Source organism: Hemicordylus capensis, chromosome 4 (assembly GCF_027244095.1).
Source record: "Hemicordylus capensis ecotype Gifberg chromosome 4, rHemCap1.1.pri, whole genome shotgun sequence".
Classification (NCBI taxonomy): domain Eukaryota; kingdom Metazoa; phylum Chordata; class Lepidosauria; order Squamata; family Cordylidae; genus Hemicordylus; species Hemicordylus capensis.
The window spans coordinates 176337441-176358768 of record NC_069660.1 but is presented as its reverse complement, the minus strand read 5'-3'; the positions used below and the strand labels follow the sequence as shown (position 1 = coordinate 176358768).

General features: G+C 42.6%; 1 protein-coding gene across 5 annotated transcripts in view; it reads right to left on the bottom strand.

Annotated features, from left to right (window-relative positions):
• Nucleotides 1-5151: 5151 nt before the first annotated feature.
• KIZ (kizuna centrosomal protein) overlaps nucleotides 5152-21328 on the bottom strand; it is a 112062-nt gene continuing 95885 nt past the window's right edge. For all 5 annotated transcript variants that reach the window (XM_053245809.1, XM_053245805.1, XM_053245806.1 and 2 more), the window contains 2 exons: nucleotides 7576-7622; nucleotides 5152-5737 (listed from right to left, as the gene is read on the bottom strand). In XM_053245809.1, coding sequence (XP_053101784.1) covers nucleotides 5589-5737; nucleotides 7576-7622 — 196 coding nt within the window. In that variant the 3' untranslated portion in view covers nucleotides 5152-5588. The remainder of the gene's footprint in view (nucleotides 5738-7575; nucleotides 7623-21328) is intronic.

Genomic DNA, 21328 nt, shown 5'->3' with positions numbered 1-21328 from the left:
GGGCCAGTTACTCTCCCTCTGCTAAATAAAGAGAATCACCACATTAAAAGGTGCCTCTTTGCCAAGTTAGCAGGGATTTAATTTAACAAATTAAAATAGTCTTCTGAGTCTAACATCCCTATTGCACACCAAGGTTCACAGCTTGTGGGGGTCCCATCCACTATTATACAATGCTGAAGGCTCTTTTGCACCTGTGTCATGCTATATTCCTTTCCTTCTCCCTGTTCTCCTCTCCCAGGGCATGCTATGCCTACCTTGCCACAGTTCCATCCCTGGGCCAGAATGAGTTGATGGACACTACCCCTCTTCCCTCTCCCTACTGGGCATGCTCTGCCTCTCTCCGCCCATCCATCGCTCACTGCCATTGTAGCAGCATGAATCCAGAATGCTGGACTAGGACCAGGGAGACCTGAGTTCAAATTCCCATTCAGCCATGAGACTTGCTGGGTGACTCTGGGCCAGTCACTTCTCTCTCAGCCTAACCTACTTCACAGGGTTGTTGTGAGGAGAAACTTAAGTATGAGAAATGATATCAGTTACTCTTTGGCTGCTGCTGGCTCCCCAATAGCACTCTGGGCTCCTTGGAGGAAGAGCGGGATATAAAATGATGATAATCATACAAATAAAATTAAATAATAATATAATACTGCTGTGCTGTTGCCCTAGAGGCAGCCACTGCCTCACTCACCCACTGTTCTCTAGTCATAGGTGCCTTTCCAGCAGAGTACAGCTGGCTGGCTCATCCACCTATATCAGTTACTCTCTGGCTGCTGCTGCTGGCTCCCCAGCAGCACTACACTTGTCCACTTTGTCTCTGTGCTGGAGAGACAGCAGCAACCAGACAGCAATGTCTGAGTAAGCCAACAGGCTGCTGCAGGAGCATAGCAAGAGACCCTGGCGGATAGTAGCCAGATGCCTACAACAGTGGCAGTGAATGATGGATAGGCAGGTAGTCCCGAGCACACCTGGGAGGGGGAGGCAAGAGGGAAGAGGGGCATTATCGGCGGGGGGGTGGGGGATGAGGCGAGGCTGCTGAGGTGAGGCAGCAAATTTCTCCCTGATTCAGGTGAGGGCTGAGAGTTTAAAAAGATGGAGCGAAATTTTGTTTGTTCTAATTGGAAACTGAATAAGAGAGTTTTGAGAGGGTTGAGAGTCAAGAGTCCTGGAAGTCAGGGAGAAGTCAAGCAAGTCTGCTGGAACAAGTCAGAGCTGGAGTTTGCAGAAGAAGCAGACTTCTGGAAGAGTCTGCTTGGAGGCAAGTCAATAGAAGAAAGTCCTGGAAGTCAGAATTAAATCAAGTCTGCTGGAGGCAGAGCTGTAGGTTTCAGAAAAAGCAAATAAGTCTGGAAGTCTGCTAGAGTGAATCAAGGAAAGCAGAAAGTGAGCAGCCAGCAAGAAGAGAAGCCTAGCTGAAATCACTAGAAGAAAAGGAAGAGCCAGGCTGGATTGAGCCCCAGACCTGTGCTGTAATCAGAACAAGAGACTATCCTGCAAGCCAGAAGCAGGAAAGAAAGCACAGAGGATTCTGAGGAGGGAGCAGTATAGAGTCAGGCAGTAATTGCCTTTTTTCAATTTTTATTTTCTCTGACCTGCTCTGTTAGTAACTGTATTGAAACTGCATTTTTGCTGTAAAAGTATTTTTTTTAATTGAACTGATTTTTCCCCCTAAAAAGTAAACATTCTGGTTATATATATAAAAAAATTTCGAGGCTTGTTGATTGATCTCCACCCCACGCATATAAAGCCTTTCCACACTAGTAGAGTTTGGGGTTTTGGAATTTTTTTGAAGGCCTGTTGTAGTGGACCCAGCCATACCAAAAGTCCACTTGGTGGCAGCAGTAAAAGAGTTAAAAGAAATAGAGGGCTGTTCCACCACACATGCTGGCAGCAGTGGGATCTGTCACCCATTGTAGTGAAGTGGGATAGCTGTTCCTCCACACACCTCTATAGAGAAGAACTTGCTGAAGAAGAATCAACATGGTTCTACCTCAGTAACCTTCTAGAGTTCTTTGAATATCAACAGCCATTTGGATAGAGGTGATCCAGTTCTCTGTAGACTTCTGATTTCAAAATGTTGTTGACAAAGTCCCTGACCAAAGGCTCTTGAGTAAACTTAGCAGTTGTAAACTTAGCAATCATGAGATAAAAGGACAAATCCTTGTATCAATTGATAACTGGTTAAAGACCAGGATGCAGAAGGTAGGAAGAAATGGAAAATTGTTGTATGGAAGCAAGTAAGAAGTGATGCTCCAGTATTGATTGTGATGCTTCTTAACTTGTACATTAATGATATTGGTTTAGTGATAAGCAGCAGCATGGTGGCCAAAATTTTAAATTATATCAAACTCTCCAGGGTGGTTAAAAGCAAAATGGACTTTCTTCCTTTCTTTTCCTTTTCTTTTTTTTACACACTACAATAGACAAACATGGTTATCTTTTCAGAATTGGTTAAACAATTGCAAAAATTTGATTTCCTCAGTATAGGATTTGGAATGGGAAAGTGGAAATAGAATAAACTTAATACAACACAGTTGGTAAATCACTAACTTTCAGAATTGGTTAAACAATTGCAGAAATTGCAATGCTAGATTTCAGTTAAAGGTGAGAGAGGCAGGAGAGGGTTAAATAAATAAATAAATACATACATACATACATACATACATACAACATGTTGCCAACTAATTGGCTGTTATGCTCTGCAGATTAAAGCTCAGTGTTCTGGAGAAGAGAGTGTGTTGGGATTTGGAAGTAATGCGTGAAAGATGGTCCATAAAGTATGTCATACCTTCAGAGGCACTTTAACCATCTCATTCTCCCTTGTCACACTTTGTCTCAGTTTAACCAATATCCTATTCCCTCCTTTGTCACAACTTTGTTACCCTGAAAGGTGACAGAAGTCTAGATCACTGGCCCAATTATAGATAAGAAGATCTCCTTAGGAGAGCATTTTCCAAGAAAGGGACGCTCTTAATTTATTTTTAATTTTTTTTATTTAAAACATTTATATACTGCCCAAAATGCAAGTCCCTGAGCAGTTTACAACAGAACAATAAAAACAGATAAAAATATTAAAACATTACAACAATTAAAAATTAAAATGTTAAAACTATTAAAAACACAATTAAAACAATATCTAATTAAAAGCCTGGGTGAACAAATGAGTCTTGACTGCCTTTTTAAAGGTTGTAAGAGATGGGGAGGCTCTTATTTCAGCAGGAAGCATGTTCCAAAGCCTCGGGGCAGCAACGGAGTAGGCCCATTCCTGAGTAGCCACCCGATGAGCCAGGGGCAACTGCAAACAAACCCCCAGATGATCTCAATGGGCAGTGTGGTTCATAGCAAAGAAGACATTCTCTTAAATACCCAGGGCCTGTTTAGGGCTTTATATGTTATAACCAAAACCTTGTATTTTGGCCGGAAACTTATTGGCAACCAGTGTAGACCTTTTAAGATAGGAATGATATGGTCTCTCCTAGATGACCCAGAGACCAACCTGGCTGCCGCATTCTGGACCAACTGCAGTTTCTGGACTATGTACAAAGGTAGCCCCACACAGAGCACATTGCAGTAATCCAGTCTGGTGTTGACCAGCAAATGTACTACTGTTCTGAGGTCATTGATCTCAAGAAATGGATGCAGCTGGTATATCAGCTGAAGCTGATAAAAAGCACCTCTGGCCACTGCCTCAACCTGGGACCACTGCCTCAACCAGGGAGAGGTTTGTCCAGAAGCACCCCCCCAGACTGTGTACCTGTTCCTTAGAGCCAATCTGTTTTGATCACATTGTTTGCTCTGTGAGTATGTACACACACGTGCATGTATGTAAGCAAATGGCAGGCATTTTTATTTAATTATGGATTTCTATATTTGCCTTTCAAATACACATTTACCAAGTCAGTTTACAGAAAAGCTCTACTGCGGTCCTGATCCAGATCAGGACTCCCCTCATGATTATTTGTCCTGGGAGGGAAGCTGCCATCTATGTCAATTCACCAGTGCTCTGTCCCTGGGGTCAATAGCAGCTGTGCTCCCCCTCAAGCCAGATCAAGACCCCAGTGGGATGAAGGGTTAATTTATCCCTTCCCTCCCTATAATGGTCCCAGAACAGATTGGGATATTCTGTAACTGCTGTCTGCACACAAAAGAAGAACATGTAAACACTAATCAAGTACCATCTAGTGATCAAAGTCAAATCTTATTTAACAAGTTGAGATTGCACTGGTCAACATGAGCTTAGGCTGAAATGGATTTAAGAACTGTTCTGACTCTTCCCTCTCCTAATTGCCAATCAAGGCAACTAAATGGAACCCGTCTTCAAGTTCTAAATGGAGACCGCCATCCATTTTGCATAGGGAGAAAAAGAAAAATCCAGTCTTCCTACCCTTTTCAGATGGTGCCAGTTCTATGCTCTTCAAGGCTTCCCCTAATCTTCTATTCTGATCAGTATGATTGCACTATTTTTGGACTGCCTGGAACCTCTGGAGTCAGGGTGTATATAAATTAAAGAAATAATAATTATTATGGAATCTTAGACCAGTTTGTAGTTTCCTCAATTAAATAAGAGGGAAGAGAGGAGTAATTTAAGAATCCCAAAAACTGGGCAGGAATTTCTTCCTTGGGTCTGACTGGCTTGTGATTTTGCTGTATTTTAATAAACGTAGATTCCACAGCTTGTGACCCATTAGGTCAAATGCAATTTGTCAACTATGTATGACAGTCAGCCTGTTTTTACTCTCTGCCTGAAACTACAAAAGGCAGCAGAGGTTAAAGCCTGCCTAGGGGCACTAGGCAAGCTACAGAGAACATCTAGTGGACTGCATTCAGCTCAGTGGGTCACAAATATGTAGGCCTATATTACTATATATTGTACTTGGGCACATTTCCCATACTATACCATGGTTCCTTCTAAAGGAGACCCAGTCGTATTACTTAGACATGTCAGACTTCCCGTTAGAATACTTGGTGATGGAAAGTCTTGCCTTGGTGCAAAGTTTGGCCTAGATGCTCTCAGGTCCTCACACAGCTCTTACAATTCAATGGGTAGCCTGCAAGAAGCAAAGAAAGCACTCCTGTCCTTTTCAGACTGACAAGGTTCTACTAGATTTGCTAATAACAAATTCCAAAATATTAATTAAAACAGTACACAGGATGAAGTATTTTAAAAATATGACACAAATAGGAGTTTATTCAAATAAGTTGTCAAGGATGTGGTTTATTAAAGAAAAGGCATGACAACAAAAGCAATTGTACAAGATAAAATGTTGTGGATTATAGACTACTAGGCTGGGCCCATATATGCAAGTTTGATTTCTGAAACAATATAATTTATCCCCATATCCTAATTTCTACTTAAATTAATATTAAATGACATCTTACATGTAAACATGTGTAACAGTAGCCTGGTGGTCCTTGCAGAAAAAGAAAAGCCTCTTCCAGTGGAACAATCAGGAGCAGAAAAGAAGCAGAGGAGAGGATACACTTAATTATACGCCTGCCTTCAGTTTGCTTTATGAGTGACCAGTGAGGTATACATATACACACTAGTGGCTCCTCTTCTCCAAAATGCCCCATCCTGAAGCTGCGTTTCCTTAGGAAATGTAGGCATTTTGCATTGTGTACGTATGTGTAACCTTGACCTCATAGAAGTCATCAAATTCATCTTCATGTGAGCTATGCACTTGAGGACGCAAAGCTGCTTCAATATCGGAGTTGCTGTCATCAGAATCACCCCAGAAGGCTGGATAGTAAGGGAATGAGGGGCGGGGGGGGGGGGAGAGACTAAATATTTATCTTCTCCATCACTGATTAATATTATTTAAGATATTTATACAGTTTCTAACAGACCACAATTAGGTCATACCACAAAAATTAGAAGAAGCAATACGATAACTCCAAAATTTCACAGGTGAAAATAGGTACTTGTGTACTTACAATTAGTGATGTCACTGAGCTTTGTCATTATCTAGTTATGGATATGAATGTGGTGTGTTTTTATTGGGTCAATTCAAACCCTCTCTTGTTCTTCTCTGGTTCAGATTAAAGGGATAAGGGAGTGCCCCTTTAGTTAAGGCAAGTAGCAAAAAAGGCTTCCACCATTATAAGCTTCAAGATTGTATTGCTAATAAATATGTCCCTGCTAACTTGGCAAAGAGAAACCTTTTAATGTGGTGATTCTCTTTATTTAGCAGGGGGAGAGTAATTGGCCCTATCCACCGCCAGCACAGTACCTCCAGTGACTGTTGCTGGTGTCTATCTTATGTTTCTTTTTAGATTGTGAGCCCTTTGGGGACAAGGATCCATCTTATTTATTTATTATTTCTCTGCGTAAACCGCCCTGAACCATTTTTGGAAGGGTGGTATAGAAATCGAATAAATAATAAATAATTATGACATTTGTTGAGGTAATAACTTGAAACCTGGCATGCACAATCTACTTGATGAAGTTTATAAAATGTGCCTAATTTCAAAGCAAAATTAACACATGGACCCAAGCGCTATCCAGGCATTTTATATATTTCTTTCACATTTTGGTGAAAATGACTATGCCCTCTTGTCTAGGAAGGAGGTCTGTTTGGTGATGTTTCGAGCAGCAGCTCAAAAGTTATTAAGGTTTTCCTGTCCCATCATCGCCTATGGCAAGTTGCAGGCATCCTGCCTCCAATCCACTGCCCAAGGTTGTCACCTCACCTGCCTTACTGCTCGCCACTCCCTGCCTTGCCACCTGTCACCATTTGTCAGCCAGCCAGCCAGCGCAGGGCTAGGTGGCTGGACGGGTTCTTTTCTCTCTCACTCGCTTCAAGTGTGTCAGAAATAAAGGAACCCATCCAGCAACTGTGCTAGCTGACTGGGAAATGATGGTGGGTGGCAAGACGGGATGGGGGGCAAGATGCCTACAATTTGCCCAAGGTGCAGGTGCTACTTGAGGCCATTGCCTCACCTTGCCTCATTGGCCAGCCACCCCCAGATTGGAACACTTTCTCTATGGAGAAAAGGCTAAAGTGTTTGAGGGTTTCTAATTTATAAAGAAAAAACAAGGGGAGATATGATATGTTTATGCAGTTATGCACAGTGTGGAGAAAGCACTTTCCCCTCCCTCTTTTATGATATTAGAACCCAGAGTCACCCTATGACACTACATTCAGGACAGACAAAAAAACAACAAACAAACAAACAAACAAACAAAAAACAACCCAGAGAGAGAGAGATAACTTCTTCACATGATGCATAATTTATGTCTAGCCATCCCCGCTAATGTCATCTTGTGGCAATGACTTCCACAAGTGAATTGTGCATCATGTGAAAGAGTATACTTTTGCCAAAAGCTATTAGCCACAGCAGCTAGATGAAATCAGATACCAAGGAAGTTTCTCTCCAAATACTAGAATTGGGGGAGGCTATTGCCTTTAGGCCCTGCTTGTGGGCTTCTCAGAAGTATCTGGGTGGTCATTGCTGGAGCTTGGAAGCTGGACTAGATGAACCCTTGGCTTGATCAAGCAATATGTTCTCATAAGCCTTGTCAGAGGAAAAGGTCTTGGCAACCCTAACTACTCCTATCATACCATCATTTGTACTCACCTTTGGATTTTGTTGTTGTAGTTACCATTGCCATCTGGTTTGCCTCCCTATAAAAGAAAATATTAATTTAAAAATGTATTGACAATCTCATACATCAATATTCCTGCAACTGTACTCAGATGTATTTTGACACAGTTATGAAACAGATCACATGGCGTAAGAGAACAGATTTAACATTTATAAAATCAGTGGGCTAGCTTGAAAGCATCCTCACCATGTGAGTTGTAAGACAATTTCTGTAAGTTTACAGCACAGTTCAAATTCAAGCAGGGAAAATAAAGCTGTGAAGGATGCTTGCTTATTGGCTAGTACTTGTGACACTACCAACATACTTTCCCATTCCAATCTCCATGCAATTGTTCAACCCTTTTTGTGGTTCTTTATAATGTGAAGAAGGATAACAATATACACTGTTGTCAATATGACAATATATACAGTATTTGGAACGTCTTTTTAAAAAAGTGGACAGCCTTTCCGAAGAACAAGAGAAGTGGCAAGACTAACTTCTGAATCAGCATGTGACATGCGGAATATATGTGTGCAAGGCAAGTTGTGAACTATACTATGGGAGAAGGACCCACTGTGAGCAGTATTAAAATGTAATATCTTCACTCCAGCAACAGTTGGAAGCATAAGCCTGCAAATATTAGATGTATATTTCATAAGAACTTCCTTTAATTTGTACAAAACAGTAACTCTGAAGATCAGCTCCACCAGTACTGTAAAAGAGTGTTGAGAATTACTCTTAGCTGCTAAATTATATCCCTAAATTTCCTGACTGAACACACCTGAGCTAAGTTAACAGCCTAGGTCCTAATGTGCTTGAAACATGATTCAGAAGCTGAATCGTGGCACAATCCCTTTACAATCAAGGGCTTTACCAGCCGTTTTAACGTGGAGGATAGCAGGTCCATCCTTGTTCCTCCTCTACTCACTGCCATTGCTACACTCCCCCAGCTGCCCCTGTGCGGCACCGGCATGCAAATGGCCTCCATGCATGCTTGAGGTCAGCAACTATGCTGGTCCATAGCAACTATGCTGACCATGCAAATGGCTGCCATGCATGCACAGGGGCCATTTGCATGTCAGTGCCACATGGGGGTAGCTGGAGGAGAGTGCTGCTCATGTGTGTGGGATAGCTGAAGAGAGCGCCAGCAGTACAGCAATGACGGTGAGTGGAAGAGCAGCAGGGATGGACCTGCTCTTCTCGATGTTAAAGGGGCTGGGAAAGCCGTCAATTTTAAAGGGATTGTGCAACGATTTGGCTTCCGATTCACTACGGCACATCCCTGCTAAAACCTGTTAGAAGAAAACTCAATTCCTCTCCCCATGTGCTTAAATATCCTTATTCCCTGGTTGAATAAGTATTGACAGAACCCAACATTTGAGTTCCCATTGCCTCACCCCTGTAACTATTGCAGGCTTTCGGCTCCCTTTGATCTACCTTGATGCAAATGCAGTCACAATTCTGTTCCGCTAAATTAATGCTCTTATGTCTAGAGCATCACAGGCCCTTTTGAATCTGCCAAACAAACTGGAATCATTTTGATCTTTTGTGTATTGCATGTGTATTGTGTTGCCGCTGCTGCAAAATAACCTCACAAGGAGCCATGATGTAAGAGAATTAACTATTCTGTTAAGAGTCTTGTTATAAAGCACTGGAAAATGGACCTCCAACCTATTTTAGTATGAGAGATCTAATAAAGGAACGAGGATATTCTCTGACAAAGACTGCTCAAAGACAAATATGAAACATTTTGGTCAGGACACCAAAACTGCTTCAAGAGTATATCAGTCTGCAAACACTGGTTAATCATGACTAACTCCCATTCAAATTAATGGAACTTAAGTTCATCGTTGCTAGCTTGTCTAACTGATTTCAATGGTGTTTAGACTAACTATTCTGATGCTGCCCCTCAGCTTTAAAATCACAGTACATATTGGTCTGAATCAGGGTCCATAAAATATTGGTCTCTCAATAGCACTTCTATGGGGCACATTTTAAAGAACCTTAAAAGGCAAATTGAAATAGCCTGACTTCCACACAGGCCAATTCTCATGTTCTTTTAAAGGCCTTTTTACATGAGGAGAGCATGTACAAGCAAGAATAAAGCTGTTACTATGTTGTGGGAAGGGGGAAACCTTTTACTTTAGTGGGACTTCTTGTGTGAATAAAAAATCTCCTAAGGTATATCATTTGATCAGGTTTATGCTAAATATTTTTGAAATTTTATGTTTAAATGTTTAGTTTATGACTAATTTTAGTAATTATAAAAATACTGTTTTATTATTAACACTTTGAGTGTTTGGACTACAGCATTTCATACCTTTAAGGGCTAATTTAAGGATGACATTCAGTAATCCTTGTAACAGCCTTGTACAATATTATGCCCACTGCCTTAGTCAGTTATTTATCACAAAATAATTTGCTGATAGGAAAGGGTGCCAAGGCTGAGGGAATAGGGCCTTAAGGTGAGTTCTTCACTGAAGTGATCTGTATCTGGTCTGTAGGTCACACAACACTTTTACCTGCATGGACAGCCATGTGTGCAGAGCCCACTGTTTCACACAAAGCTCTCTGGAGAGGGAGGGGCCATAGATTTTAATAAAATGCACAGGCACATTAAAATGTTAGTTGAAGGAGAAAACAGGTGAGAAAGGCTCCTGACAGGCAATGTTTACATTTAGAAGCCAGAAATCCAATCAAGATCATGATCTGGCACTGTGTAGCTTCATAATTAAAGGTAAATAATCTCTCTATAAAAAGAATCTAGACAGAACATGGAAGAAGGCAAATTCAAATTTATAGAACAGTATTGTAGAACTACTTCTCCTGAGCAGGTTTACTACATACTGAATGTGAGACTTATGAAGTGAGATACAATTCAAACATTGCTTGTTCACAAGAAACTAGTAAAATATAAAAGTACATATACAGACTTTCTGCTAATTAATAAACATGGGGGGGAAAACTGGTACTTCTCCAAAATTAACAATCTGACATTTGATAAACATAAGTTCAGTTATTTAGGGTCAAGCTACATATTATGTGTAGCTGTGTATTCCTTTTCCCTATGAAAAACACCTGCAGGAGATTGGAATCTCGGGTGGAAAACTAGTGGAGGTGAGGGGCTGCTTGACTAGTGACTGGCAGGGCAAGTGTTAAGCATCTCCTCTCCCTGCTGCTCCTCCTTACAGATCTAGCTTTGAATGGGTACTTTTCTTTCTTCCATAGGAGAAAATGCTGGGGAAAAGAATTTGGCCCTTGGAGTCTCGCCAAATAATGGTTGTTCTTCGTTTTTCCCACTGCAAATTGTATCACAGCTTTTTCAAAGCAGTCTCCCAGATAGTGGCCCATTTGCATTAGGGACACTTAGTAGCAGGCCTGCTCTTTAAGGGTTGGTCTGTCATAGCTGAATCGTTAGCTGTTTTTAAGAGACTGGCAAGTTGTGCACTAGAGACTACATACAGTAACTGTTGCTGTACCTCCATCTATGTTGCTTGGACACAATGATCTGCCCCATCACTGCTTTTCCTGAGATGTTAGTTAATGAGCCCTCTTTCAATGGGGAAATATATCTATGTGGTTTTTAACCCCTTTTTATTTGAAGTCTGGGACATGCACATGGAGTGCTGCTGCACAGGTGCATGGAGCCACCTAAGATTCAAATCATGTTTTCCAAAATAGTTTACTGCATCTAGTTAGGCAGATTTTTATTAAATATTCTGATGACCATCCTCAGGAGTTCCTTCTGTGCTTAACCACAATTCTGACCAGCATTGGAGATAGAAGATAGTTTGAATTACCACCTTCTACAAATGGGGGCTGCAGATGGCACAGCATAGAGCAGGTCAAGAGCCCCCATCTTTGGCAAGCTACCATGGTATTGCAGAGAGGAAGACACCAGAGTTCTGCTGCCAGAGTCCCCAACTCAAGATCCTACTGGCTCATTCTTCCCCCTCTGAATCCAACAACTGAAATCCCAAGATGACTCTGTTTTGTACATTAATAATTGAAATCTGAAAATAGCATGTCCAAACCAAAGAATACCTTGCCACCCAGTACTCAAGTCACAGTGAGGATGTGGCTGCATGCAGGGGGCAATTTTTCCTTTCCCTCAAAGTCTGCTGTGCAGCTAGTCACAAGGACAATCATAGGGCTGGACATCATATTTTTAATCCTGGCATTTCTAGAATGCAAACACAGTGCATTCATATCAGAGCTGCACTCAGTTGTGGTCTTCCTTTTATTTGAATGTGGAGTTTTGGCAATTTTCTTAGAAAGCATCAACATTTCAGCTTGTTGCATGGAGTATCTCTGGAACATTTGCTCCCATCAAATCTGCAGAAGTCCAAATGAATCAATATGCTGATGACTGTAAAGTGGATGGTTTACCATAGCTATTTCTGAAGGACTTACCAGGGAACAAATGCTGGAGAGTATAAGCACACATGGCTAAGGAACTCTTTGGGAAGGGGTGGGTCACAGCCCATTAGTACAGCACAAGTCTCACGTGCAGAATGTCCAAAGTTTAATTCATGGAATCTCCAGATAGGACTGGGAGAGCACAGAGCTACATGAACTAATGGGCTGACAGTATAGGGCATGTTAAAAGCAGAGATGTAGCTACAATTGAACAAGGGCAACCCACCATCTCTTGCACCTCTTTGAAGATTAAGTGGGGGGGGCGGGCAGGGGCCCATTTTCACTTTTTGTTCCAGAGTGCACTTCAACCTTGCTATGCCTCTGGTTCATAGGCACCAATCAAAACGGCAGGGGTAGGGGGTAGGTGTCATATATGCTGGCCAAGTCATAATGAAGTAAAACGAATGGAGAGTGACAGAACCAAAAGGTAAAGTTGCACATCATCACAGGCAACCTCACAATATACACTCCAGGGGCGGAGCCACCATTGGGCCAATGGGTTCAAAGAACCCGGGCCGCTGACCAATCAGGGGCCGCAAGAGCGGCCCCGACACGCCCCCCGTGTCTGACGTCAGACGCAGGGAGGCTAGTTTAGCTCCCAAGCGGGGGCCGCACGGCCCCTTCAGGAGCTACTTAGGCTGGGCTTCGTTTGCTGCGCTCAACCAGGAGCGGCTCTTCCCTGCCTGCCGAAGGGGCCGCACTCCACATGTAGCCTACGCGTGAGGAGAGAAACTTGGTAGTGTGCTGCTGAGCAATCAAACTTGAGGCATGTTTGCACCAGAGTAAGACACTTTTCCAACCGCCCCACCTTTCCTGAGTTGTAAATCCACTCAAAAAGGCTGATTAAAATTGTAAAGGACCAAAAAGAAAAATAACCTTTATTCAAAATACTACAGACTGCTTCAGTCTGGGGCTCGCTTTCTCTCAGCTTCAGTTACAGATAAGATTAAAAAAAAGAAACACACCATACTTTCAAGAATAATTCAAAAAGAGCACTCCAGTTGATAGTTGGAGTGGTACACTTTAAAATCTTGCTTACCCAGTTGCAAAGATAATTCAAAAAGCACCCCCAGTTGCCAGGAACCTTTAAAAGCACCTTTATAGGGTACAGAGATTTCTACAGAGCCCTGGGTGGATAAAAGGGCTCAGGCTAGGGTTTCTTAGAAGGTTATGTTACAAAATAAAACACAACAAACAGGCTTCTGCCTGAGGGGCATGGCCAAGTAGGAATTTCAAGTCTTGATCTCCACTGCATATGAGCAGATTTCAGCAAAACAAAAAATGCCAACTTGTAATCATTTTTTGGTGAGAACTGAAATATATATTTAGGAGTCAACCCTATTCCTCCCAACCACTTCTCCATTACTTTTCCATAACTGTTTATGGCCCTATGAAAATATTAAAATATTCATTTTGTTACATGGGATATAATTATCCTCCTGCCAATTGGAATCAGGCACTGTTCTTGTGCTGATAGATAAATAGCCCAAAGTCATTGTCAACAGAGAAGATTTCTTTCCTCAGCTTAGATTTGTAATTGCTTCATTGTTATAATTTGGAAAGCAAATTGGACAGAAGCACTAAATAATGACAAATGAGAGTTTAATTCCCTCAGTGTTTGTGGGCTGGGGATCCAGAAATTCATATATTAGTTAGATTTTAAATTGATAGCAACCTTATGTTATTATAAATGAAAATATTCAAGTGAAATAACCCATTATTAGCATTATATCAAGATCTCTACAGATTTGCTAGAAAAAATTGCAAAGAAATGCCACTTTTGTTATTAAATGACTGCATGGTTCATGGGTAAAAATGTGAAGAGATTCACATCAAGATGGCACAGTATCACCAGAACTCTCATAGCAATCTTTAAGTATTTTACAGTCCACTCCAGAAACTAAAGGTCATTATTTTAACTGAAGCTGTTTTAATTCCGCTAATATTTATATCACTAACCTCATTTATACTGGATGAAACTGACTTTAAAATCAAGCACTCTGACTTAAATAGGTTTATGGGTCAGCGGTCAGTATGAAAAGATGCGCATCTATTTGCACAAAAATGGGGGGCAGGGGCAGAATAACTTAGATGCATACAGTAAAATAAAACACCGATATATTCAATATATTAAAAGTATGATATTATGACAAAGAGGAGAGGTGCATACCTCCATTTTCCATTCCCCAAGTTCTCCAAAGGACCAGGCTAGTGAGCACATTGCTACTCCAAATCCCATACCAGGTTCTCTCTTCTTCCCACATCATCTCAAGAAGAAACTTCACTGTTCTTTCCTCTAATTCTTCAGCATCCAATTGAGGGCAGTTGCCTCCTGTTGCTTTCTCACAAGTGGAAAGCATGGTTGGTTACCCAAGCCTCAGCCCCTTCCTTCTTCTACAGGCTGCCTCTTCCACAGCATCAGCCCAATCTCACCTAAAACAAGCTTGTGACTTTTTAAAAAGCCACCATCTGACTGTCACACTTCTTGCTTCCCATCTCACTTCCTGCCCCCTCTTTCCACTTTTAGGTAAACCCAAAGCCATCCAGTGCCAATCAATGTCATCACTTCAGGATGTCTGATGCTGCATTGTACAAAGCAGCCTCCTTGCTGGACCAGGGTCGGGGCGAAGCAGATAAGAACCAAACCTTCTAAATGAGATCATTGTAATTTCTGCAACATAAATAATTCAATACTCAGATATTCAAAGAAGTTCCTTTAGGGGTAGCGGAAAGAGCTTTGCTCTAACCCTGGAGAGAAAAGCAAGGAAGACTATTTATCCAGCAAGCCACTAGAGAAAAAGTGAAAGAGGGGTGAAAGAGATAATATATAAATAGTATCGTATACATGGTACTGCAGAAGCCTCACTTCTTAAGCTACTTCAACAACAAAAAAGGCATAATTCTGCTACTTGAGTGGTTGTTTGGTACTCCAGTGAAACAGCAGTGCATTCCACAGCACTGCAGGTATTCTAGATTTTCAGAAGATACACTTAAGACAGAGAACTGTCTGTGTTAGCCTGCATTGAATGTCAACCATTGATTTTAAGCAGCATGTGTTTGGTTTTTTTTAAATTGTATTTTAAATTGATATTATTAAAGTTTGAATTATTCACTTTGTAAACTGCTTGCACACTTTGTTGGGAAGGGTAGTTTAAAAAAGAATTAATGGTTAACATCCAGACTAACTTTTCTCATTGATTTGCATGATGCCAAGCTGGATGTTGCCCAGTGTCTCTTTTGTGGGTAACTCTTTAGTAGGTGGCAATTCAACAGGATCCCTATTTGTAGGATTAGTTACATGGTTTGTTTGTCGGTTTTTCCGCTCCCCATAAATGACATCATATCTGATCAGATGCTCCTTAGGAAAATGGGCATCCCAGAACATCTCATTGTTCTCATGAGAAACCTATACACAGGACAGGAAGCCACACAGTCCAGACAGAACATGGTAAAACAGACTGGTTCCAGATCGGCAAAGGAGTAAGACAAGGCTGTCTGCTTTCTCCTTCTTTATTCAGCTTATATGCTGAACATATACTGAGAGAAGCTGGATTGGAAGAAGATGAGCATGGTTTTAAAGTTGGAGGAAGAAACATCAATAACCTGCGCTACGCTGATGACACCACTCTAATAGCTGAGAATGCAGATGATTTGAAAGCTCTAGTGATGAAAGTCAAGGAGCACAGTGAAAAAATGGGACGATGACTAAATGTAAAGAAGACTAAACTAATGACAACCAGCCTCAGAATTGATACTTGTATTTATTTATTATTTGTTTAACATATTTTATACCACCACAAACTTATGTCTCTGGGTGGTTTACAACAAAACAAAATAAATAACAGAAAAAATTAAAACATTAGTTAAAATAAATGACAACAAAGAAGTTAAAACATTACAACAATTTAAAATTAAAAAAAAATGTTTTAAAACAATGCTAAAACTATTAAAAATTAAAGGCCTGTTTGAAGAGATGCATCTTTAAAGATTTTTTTAAAAAATTGTTAAAGATGGAGAGGCTCTTATTTCAGCAGGAAGCACATTCCAAAGCTTCAGGGCAGCAGCGGAGAAGGCCCATCCCCGAGTAGCCACCAGACAAGCCAGTGGCAAATGTAGCTGGACCTCTCTGGATGATCTCAGTAGGCACTGGGGTTCATGACGAAGAAGACGTTCTCTTAAATACCCAGGGTCCAAGCCATTTTAGGGTTGGTTTATAGGTTATAACCAGCACCTTGTATTTTGCCCAGAAACTTACTGGCAGCCAGTGCAGCTCTTTCAATACAGGAGTAATATGGTCTTCCTAGATGACCCAGAGACCAATCTGGCTGCCACATGATGAACCAGCTGTAATTTCTGGACTACAAAGGCAGCCCCACATAGAGCACATTGCAGTAATCCAGTCTGGAGATTACCAGCGTATGTACCACTGTTCTGAGGTCATTTATCTCAAAAAATGGTCGCAGCTGGCATATTAGTCGAAGCTGATAGAAGGTACTCCTGGCTCATCCTCATTTCTTCTGCTTCTCCTACGTTCTGTACTGGTTCACCCCCCTTGTTCTCTGTCCTGGCTCACCTCTCTACCTTGGCTCCACCCTCCAGGTCAGAGACTGGTGTTGATGCCGCTGCTCTTCCCCCCTCACCTTCTAGGTATGTGCAGTTTTGCTAGCCCCTGTGCCTCAAAGCTGCACACTTGTCCCAGCACCAAAAGCAGGCAAGCTTGAGTCCTGGAAGGGGAGCACAGCAGTGCCAGTGAGAGACGAGGCAAAACTGGAAGCAGCACATGCTGCCAGAGACCGCAAGAAGCAGTGTGTACCAGTCCAGGACAAAGACAGAGTGCACACTGCTTGATGCAATTTCCTCCCTCCCGCAAGGAAGTCCTTAGGACCCAATAGGAACAGACAGGTATTCTTGATGCTCACCAACACAATTTATTGGGCTTGTACAAAGTTCCTGGTGGTGGTTATCATCACCCCTCCCTAGCCCTTCAACACCCAGTAGGATGCTTGTTCTCTCACCCTGTTCCCCGCCACATGTCTGTCAGGCCTCCCATATCTCAGGTGGACGGTCTCTGCTCTTCTTCCAGCCTCAGGGAAGGCTTTGCTCTCACTCCACATAATCTCTTGGCTATCTCCTGTTGTAGCAGGTACCCAGCTTTTTCCAGCTCTGCCACCATTGCACATCTTGTTGGCCTTCTTATGTACTGGTGAGGAGAGGGTGGTGCCCAGGCCTTGCCTCTGGATTCCAGGGGGGATGGGTACATCACCTGACCTGTGGGCTCTCCGGCAGTCATAAGCTTAGTCCCACAATGCCCCTAAAAACATGAAGCTTGGATTTGAAACAGATGCTTGAGAGAGTGTGTAACAGATACACTTCTCAGAGATATGGAACTAGGAGTGTGCACGGAACCGCGGAGCTGCGGTCCAGCACTGGGGTGGGGGGTTCCTTTAAGGGCAGGGGAGGGTTTACTTACCCCTCCCGCCATTTCCCCCCTCCAGCACGTGTATTCTCATTAGTAATTGGGGCGGCAGGATACCTCCCGGCTGCCCCTTTCCCCACTTGGCTTCAAAACGCTTCAAGAAGACATTTGCGCGTGCGCATGTTGCGTGCTTCACATCTCCGTGACGTGCACGCGCGTGCAGCCACACACATGCGTGCACGTCGCGGAGACGTGAAGCGTGTGCGCGACGTGCAGCCAAGCGGGGAAAGGGGCAGCTGGGAGATATCCTGCCGCCCCAATTACTAATGAGAATATGCGCACCGGAAGAGGGAAAGTGGTGGGAGGGGTAAGTAAACCCTCCCCCACCCTTAAAGGAACCCCCCACCCCAATCCATCTGAACCCCAAACCGCCCCTGTCCGGACCGGTCCAGAGGCCTGTAGAATGGCCTCCAGACCGATCCGGGCACATCACTACATGGAACTGCCAACATCTCCATGTTGAATGTACACCTGAGTTTGCTGCTACATAATATGTGAAACAGCCTGCACAGGGACAGAGACCTTTGCCTATTTCTACATAAAGTAGTAAAAGGAACAGAATTCTCTATCTAAAGTTACTTAGTCTCACTATCAGCTTAGGAGTCCTCCATCCAACTTGGATTACAGTAACATCTGAAACACAAGATTTCCACAAGGTATCCGTTCTGCTGGGAAATGAGTCAGTGATCAATCTCAGTTGTATGGTAGGAGATGTACTGTGCTATCAAGATACAATGCTAAAATTTCAATAACTTTGTTTCCTATGCTTTGGCTAAAACTTTTATCATTTCCAAAGATGACAGGAGAGTCACTCTTATCATAATTATCAACTTTCATCACATGAATCTTATCTGTGGATCTCATGAACATTTGTTGATGCAACAAGGGTGTTCAATGAACTATGCAATTATGGGGTTGATTGACTGAATAAGTGCCGTCAAGTTGTTGTCAACTCTTAGCAACCACATAGATAGATTATCTCCAGGGTGATCTGTCTTCAACATGGCCTTTAAGGTCTCTCAGTGGTGCATTCATTGCTGTTGTAATCGAGTCCATCCACCTCGAGTCTCATCACCTGGTTATCCCAAAGTAGTACAAGATCAGGGAATAACCTAAAACTGCAAACCTGCACCTTAAAGAGGAGTGCAGCCCCATGTGATGCAGCTGCACAATCTATATGTAGAACAACTTACTTTCTAACAGTACTTTCTGTTTTATCTGGATTAAGTTTCATTTCATTTTTATTTAGTTTTACATGTATATCCTACTCTTCCTCCAAGGAGACCAGATGCTGGTTATTTTTATCCCCCCGCAACAACCCCGTGAGATAGGTTAAGCTGAGAGATGACTGGCCCAGAGTCACCCAGTGAGTTTCATGAGCTATCTATGACTTAGTAAAGAGCCTGACTCCAGTATACCTAAGCCTGTGCATATCCTAGAAATGTTGACATTCAGCAGATAAGTGCAGAACAGAACCACCTGTATACATTTATCTTGTTCTGCATAACTACAAAGTGTTTATTCTGCTCAAGGAGCACAGTGAAAAAATGGGACTACGACTAAATGTAAAGACATCTGAACTAATCATAACGGGTACAGCAACCAGCCTCAGAACTGATAATGAAGACATGGAAGTGGCGGACATCTTCTGCCTTTTAGGATCAACCATCAACAGTAAAGGATCCAGCAGTCAAGAAATAGCACTTGGTAGGGTTGCAATGAAGGCCTTGGAAAGGATATTTAGATGCTGTGATATGTCTACACCTACAAAGATTAGAATTGTTTGGACGATTGTTTTTCCCGTGACACTCTATGGATGTGAAAGTTGGACTTTGAAGAAGCAAGACAGAAAAAGTACTGATGCTTTTGAACTCTGGCGCTGGAGAAGACATTTGAGGATACCATGGACAGCCAGGAAAACAAATAGATCATAGAACAAATCAATCCAGAACTTTCACTCGAGGCACAAATGACCAGGCTCAAACTATCAGACTTTGGACACATTATGCAAAGACCCAGCTTCCTTGAGAAGTCTATAACGCTGGGGAAAGTTGAAGGAAAGAGAAGAAGACAACGACCAGCAGCAAGGTGGATGGACTCGATTACGACAGCAATGAATGCACCACTGAGAGATCTTAAAGGCTATGTTGAAGACAGACCATCCTGGAGGTAATCTATCTATGTGGTTGCTAAGAGTCAACACTAACTTGATGGCAATTAATCAATCAATCAATCAAAAGGAAGAGAGGCACAGAAATTAAGGGAGGTACAGAAGAAGGGACCCCTTAGAAGGAAACCTTTCCATGAATGATGAACTCATATCCCCTTACACAGGAGATATTCCTCCAGGAGGTGGGAGCCTCCAAGTAGTTGGCAATTCGATCATTAGGAGTATAAAGATGGGTCTGTGACCCACATGTAGACCTCAAGGTAACTTGCCTCTCTGGTGCAAAGGCTGCAGATGCCACACTGCATCTAGACAGGCAGGGAGGGGAGGAGTCAGCTGTCGTGGTGCATGTCAGCACCAACCATGTTGGGAAATGCAGTCAGGAGGTCCTGGAAGCCAAATTTAGACTGTAGGCAGCATATTGAGGTCCAGGACCTCGAAGATAGCATTCTCAGAAATGCTACCTGTTCCACGTGCAGGGCCAGTGAGACAGGTGGAGCTGAGGGATCTCAATGTGTGGATAAGGCAGTGGTGCCAGGAGAAGGAGTTTAGATTTGTTAGGCGCAGGAATACATTTTGGGACAAGACAAGCCTGTATAAAAGAGATGGGCTCCTTACGGTGCAAGGGTGTCAGTGCTTCAGATAAAACATAAGGGAACATAATAGAACCAGGTAAAGTGCAGACAGGTGGATGTGCTAGCTGGTCAAAAAGATGAATTGGCCATAAGAAAGAATTGCACTGTATAGGTGCTTATATGCCAATGCCAGAAGTTTCCAAGCTAAGATGGGTGAGATGGATTGCTTGGTTGCCAGAGGCGTATCTAGGGAAAATAGCGCCTAGGGCAAGCATTGAAATTGCGCCGCCTGTCCAAACATCTGACACCCATCTTTCAGATAACTTTACCATAATATCCGCTGAAAAATGCAAGTCTGAAGGTCACATACAAGTCACATATCTGAATATGTGTACAGTGACTTATGTTATATATATATATTTAAAAAAAATTACCTGTAGCCCCTTTGGGGGGCTTCCTAAAGGCCATGGCTGGGGTCTGCAAAGGTCCCCTCCTCCCCCCTGCTGGCCTCTAGGGCCTCACAGGAACCATTTGAGCATGTGCAGTGGCCATTTTTTAAAAATCTTTTTTAAAATGGCAGCTGAAAACAAAATGGCCACCATGCATGCTCAAGTGGCCTCTGTGAGGCCTGGTATGGCCTAGGGCCTCACAGAGGCCATTTGAGCATGCACGGTGGCCATTTTGTTTTTGGCAGGCTTTTTTTTTTTTTTTTTAATTAATTTTAAGAAATGGCGCCCCCTTCAAGTGGCGCCCGGGGCACGTGCCCTGCCTGCCCCACCCTAGATACACCCCTGCTGGTTGCTAATGAAAACATAGATATAGTGGGCATAACAGAAACATGGTGGAACAGTGAGAAACTGTGGGACACTGTTTTTCCTGGTTATAAACTCTATAGTAAAGACAGGGAGGGATGAATTGGGGGGTTGAGTCACACTGTAAAAATGGGTGGAGTAGCATTGTTAAAGATGGGATAGAATCTAACAAGCTAGAAAACCTAGGAAACCAGAGTGTTCCAAAGAAACACTATGGGTGACAATTTGGGATATGCACAAACTGTTTCATGCACTCCCAGGAGGTGGAGGTGGGGGCCTTTAAGGAGAAGGGAGGGT